At 50.2% G+C, this 4,523-nt stretch overlaps 1 protein-coding gene across 2 annotated transcripts in view; it reads left to right on the top strand.

The window, feature by feature from the left end:
- Positions 1–923, top strand: part of Qprt (quinolinate phosphoribosyltransferase) — a 27,407-nt gene extending 26,484 nt beyond the window's left edge. For both annotated transcript variants that reach the window (XM_013011706.1, XM_013011705.1), the window contains 2 exons: positions 371–502; positions 579–923. In XM_013011706.1, the coding sequence (XP_012867160.1) occupies positions 371–502; positions 579–797 (351 nt within the window). In that variant the 3' untranslated portion in view covers positions 798–923. The remainder of the gene's footprint in view (positions 1–370; positions 503–578) is intronic.
- The last annotated feature ends 3,600 nt before the right edge of the window (positions 924–4,523 follow it).

Here is a 4,523-nt window from a genome sequence, read left to right as displayed (position 1 = left end):
CGCTGTCCCTCAGCTCTTCAGCTCAAGGAGAGCGCTCTACCACTTGAGCCACAGCGCCACTTCCAGCTTTTTTCTTTTTGCTTATGTGGTGCTGAAGAATTGAACCCCAGGGCCTCATGCATGCAAGGCAAGCGCTCTACCACTGAGCCACCTTCCCAGCCCCTGTAGGAATGTTTTTGAAGACCCTTTTATAGTTCTAATAGTCAAGTCAAACTTGAATTCTGGTCTATTTTTTTCAGCCTGCAAAATGGTTTAACCTAATAGAAAGCTCCCCAAATTTTCTCCTCCACCTCCAGTCCCTTCTGTGCCCAGCGCCTGGCGCCCAGTTAACTATCCTCACCCCTCACCCTCATGGGTTCTAACCCCGCAGGCGGTCCAGGCTGCTCGGCAGGTGACGGACTTCACCCTAAAGATAGAAGTGGAATGCAGCTGCTTACAGGAGGCCATGCAGGCCGCTGAGGCAGGTGCGGACCTCCTCTTATTGGACAACTTCAAGCCTGAGGTGAGGCCGGATCTGATTGGTGGGGAGGGGTCACGGGGGAGGGGACTCTTGTCTCCCCTGAGCTTGTGTCTTGTAGGAGCTTCACCCCACAGCTGCTGCAGTGAAGGCCCAGTTCCCAAGTGTGACTGTGGAAGCCAGTGGGGGTGTCACGCTGAACAACCTCCCCCAGTTCTGTGGGCCCCAGATTGATGTCATCTCTCTGGGGATGCTAACCCAGGCTGCCCCTGCCCTCGATTTCTCCCTCAAGCTGTTTGCCGAAGGGACCACTCCAGTGCCCTACCCCTGTCGATCTTGAAGTCCTGATTGGCTGGACACATCTTTAGTGTAACCTGCCAGGCCTGACTTCACCTTTGTTCACCTCAGTTTCCTCATCTGTAAAATGGGTCTAATAAACTCAACCTGATGGGCTTTATTATGGTAATAACTTTATGGTAATAATTACCATACACTAAGTGGTCAGTGTTAGAAATGACTAACATGCACTGTTTACTGTGAAGTCAGGGGGCCTCTTTATGGTGTTGTACACGAAGACACGTTACATGAGAGCTGGCATTGTGCAGGAGAGGATGTACGGGTGGCCTGGATGGCACCTATATGTCATCACTCAGAGATAGCAGATCTATGTTGAAACGCCCAGGGCAGCTTAGCTAACTTTTGAAGATGAGGTCTCGTAGACCAGTACCAGTGGCTCACTCCTGTCATCCTAGCTACTCAGGAGGCTGAGATCTGAGAACTGTCTTATACCTGAGAATTTCAAAGGCACCTCCAGGCAAACAGATTTGCGAGACTCTTGTTCTCCAGTTAACCAGCAAAAAGCTGGAGGTGGAAAGCGTGGATCACATGGTAGAGTGCCAGCTGCAGAAAAAGCCAAATGAAAATGCTTCATACCCTAGTTACACACACACACAAACACACACACACACACACACACACACACACACACACGGTCTCACAGTGTAGCCCTGGTTGACCTCAAACTTTCAATTGAGTAGTTCCTGCCAGCTCAGCCTTCCTAGCTGGGACTACAGGTGAATCTCACGGCCTCTGGTTTAAAACGGCTATTTCAGCACATGGAAAATAGAAAAAAAAATTGGTCAAAGTCCAACAGTTTCATCATCATCATTATTGTTATTGTTATGAGAGAGAGAGAAATAACTTAGAAAGATGGAGGAGAAAAGGAAGGAAATAGGCCAAACTCCATATCAACAGACCAGGACTATTTATTGCTGGGGAAGGACACGGTCCTTCCTGTGGTCTGGCGGTTGTGGGGAAGCCTTGGAGTGAAGGTTTTTATAGGGGCTGAGCAAGGAGACAGCGGTATATGAGTCTAGTATAGGGAGGCGACTGCAGGTGGAGGCAGAGAATAGAGTCCCCTTCTCCAAGGTCTCAAGCTTTTTAATGTTCAAACAGCTCTACATCTGTCTTGCCTAGACAGTTTGACCTTCACAGGATACAGGGTTGGTTTTTTTTTCGGTCTTTCAACCTTTTAGCCCTTTCCTGGCCTCAGAGCTTTACACGCTGGGTCCACCCTGAAATGTTTACAACCAGGCTCAGTTCCGCTTGCCCTGCCTGTGTCAGGGAGTCTGCGCCTCTCTTTGGTGGCTTGCATGGCATCTGTATGCACCTGGGAAAAACGGGGTGGGGGTTACTCCTTCATATTCCATCTTTGGATACATGGAAAGAATGGGCTAAAAGGGGAGAGTCCTTCAATAAAGAGTTAAGATCAGCCGGGCGCTGGTGGCTCACACCTGTAATCCTAGCTACTCAGGAGGCTGAGATGTGAGGATCGCGGTTCAAAGCCAGCCCGGGCAGGAGAGACTGTGAGACTCCTATCTCTAATAAACCACCAGAAAACCGGAAGTGGCGCTGTAGCTCAAGTGGTAGAGCGCTCGCCTTGAGCTGAAGAGCTGAGGGACAGCGCCCAGGCCCAGAGTTCAAGCCCCACGACCGACAAAAAACAAAAAAGAGTTCAGATCAGAGGCAGGAGTCCCAAGGCCTTTATCCTTCATGCACCAGCTGTGCCAGGCTGGGAGCCAACAGTAGAAGGAGATTCATTTGACAAGAGACGCTGGACAGACTTGGATTGCTGCCTTTGGTGATGTTCTGGGCACAAAGGCCTCACCCACAGCACACAGCCCCGAGGCGGCCCCAGGGATGCACCTGCCCCGTCTGATGCCACCTCCATCCCGTGTCCTGTCTCTCCCGGAGAAGCATGGACACGTTCATCTATGGGGTCCGGCTTTGGAAAGCTCAGATCTGAGAGCCTCCTCTTCCCGGAAGAAGGAGAAGTGAACTTCTGGAAGAACTGGGCACCCAGGAAATTAGATCCAGGAGTGGTCTGGGAATTGAAAAGCAAAACGCTGGGCTCCAGGGGGAAGTGAAGGCCCAGGAGAGGCGTAAGTGGGGACTGTGTACCAGCACTGTCAAGCGCAAATACCTCTGCACTCAAATGTGTAAAGATGGAAGAAGACCAAGGGAAGTAGACTGTGGCCAAGAGGAAAACGCATGTGACATCATTGTGTTACAGCACTGCCCGCCTCCCCTTTTTCCTTTTTCTTTCTTTCTTTCTTTTTTTTTTTTTTAAAGAAATCAATGTTGGGTGCTGGTACTCAGGCCTGTAAATCCTAGCTACTCAGGAGGCTGACATAGGAGGATCATGGTTCAAAGCCAGTCATGGGGCCTGAACTCTGGGCCTGGGCGCTGTCCCTCAGCTCTTCAGCTCAAGGCTAGCACTCTACCACTTGAGCCACAGCGACACTTCCCACTTTTTTTGCTTATGTGGTGCTGGGGAATCGAACCCAGGGCCTCAGGCATGCAAGGCAAGCACTGTACCACTGAACCACCTTCCCAGCCCTGTGAGATTCTTAACTCCAAATAACCATACACACACACACACACACACACAGACACACACACACACACACACACACACAAAACAAAACCAAAAAAACAGAAACGAAGCTGTGGTTAAAAAGCTAAAAAGCTCAGGGACAGTACTCAGGCCCTGAATTCAAGTCCTAGGACCAGCACAGAAACAAAACAAAACAAAAGAGATCTTCCAGGCTGAATCTTAAGTTCACCTTGAAGTTTACCCTTGAACCCAGAAACCACTCAGCACTTACAGGAAACTCCAGATGTGGGAGCTGGGGAGGAGATCCCATTATAGAAGGAAGGAAATGGCTCTTGGGCGAGCACAGGCAACATACTCTTTCCTTGCAGGGAGCTGGACTTCCAGGCAGAGGGCATTGCATGGGCAAAGGCCCAGAGGTAGGAAATAGCTTGTATAGTGGGGTGTAGTATTGGAAGCTGGACTTGCGAAAGCAATTCAGCTTGGAGATAGATTGGCTCCAGACCACAAAATGGGCAGAGGATTTGGATTCTGTCCCAAGAACAATCAGATTCAAGCTGGAAAATGAGATAAGCATATTTGCAGTTGAATCCAGTCCACAGCAGGAAGATGCATTTAAGGGGAGGAGGGAGGAGGGCAGAGAGGCTACAGAGGGCCAGGGCAGGGCTGCCCAAGACGGCTTGGATGTAGGTCAGACCAAGTGGGGCTGGGGAGAATGAGATGCAGGCAGAGGATAGACATCTCTAGGCTCAGGGGGCAGAAGGAGCTGGTGAGTTAGAGGCGGGAGGAAGGATTGGGTGTGGCCAGACAGGCATCACCATTGTGAACTGGTGGATGAAAAGAAAATGGTGGCGACTGAGTATCTGGTTCAGCATGTGTAGACCTCCTTTCTTTAGAAATGCTCATAGGGAAGGGGGGGTATGGCTTAAGTGGTACAGTGCCTGCTTAGCAAGCTCAAGGCTCCGAGTTCAAACCCCAGGTAATCAGCAAAACAAAAACAAACAAAACACCCAAATCGGAAATGGGGCTGTGGCTCAAAGGGCAGAGTGCCAACTTTGAGCATAAAAGCCAAGCAAGAGCACAAAGTCCTAAGGGCAAGCCTGAATATGGACACACACACACACATTTTAAAAATAGACAAAAGGGGCTGGGAAGGTGGCTCAGTGGTAGAGC

Source organism: Dipodomys ordii, unplaced genomic scaffold (assembly GCF_000151885.1).
Source record: "Dipodomys ordii isolate 6190 unplaced genomic scaffold, Dord_2.0 Scaffold14, whole genome shotgun sequence".
In the NCBI taxonomy this organism is placed as follows: domain Eukaryota; kingdom Metazoa; phylum Chordata; class Mammalia; order Rodentia; family Heteromyidae; genus Dipodomys; species Dipodomys ordii.
The sequence above is the reverse complement of the archived record's forward strand: the minus strand, read 5'-3'. Positions and strand labels throughout refer to the sequence as shown.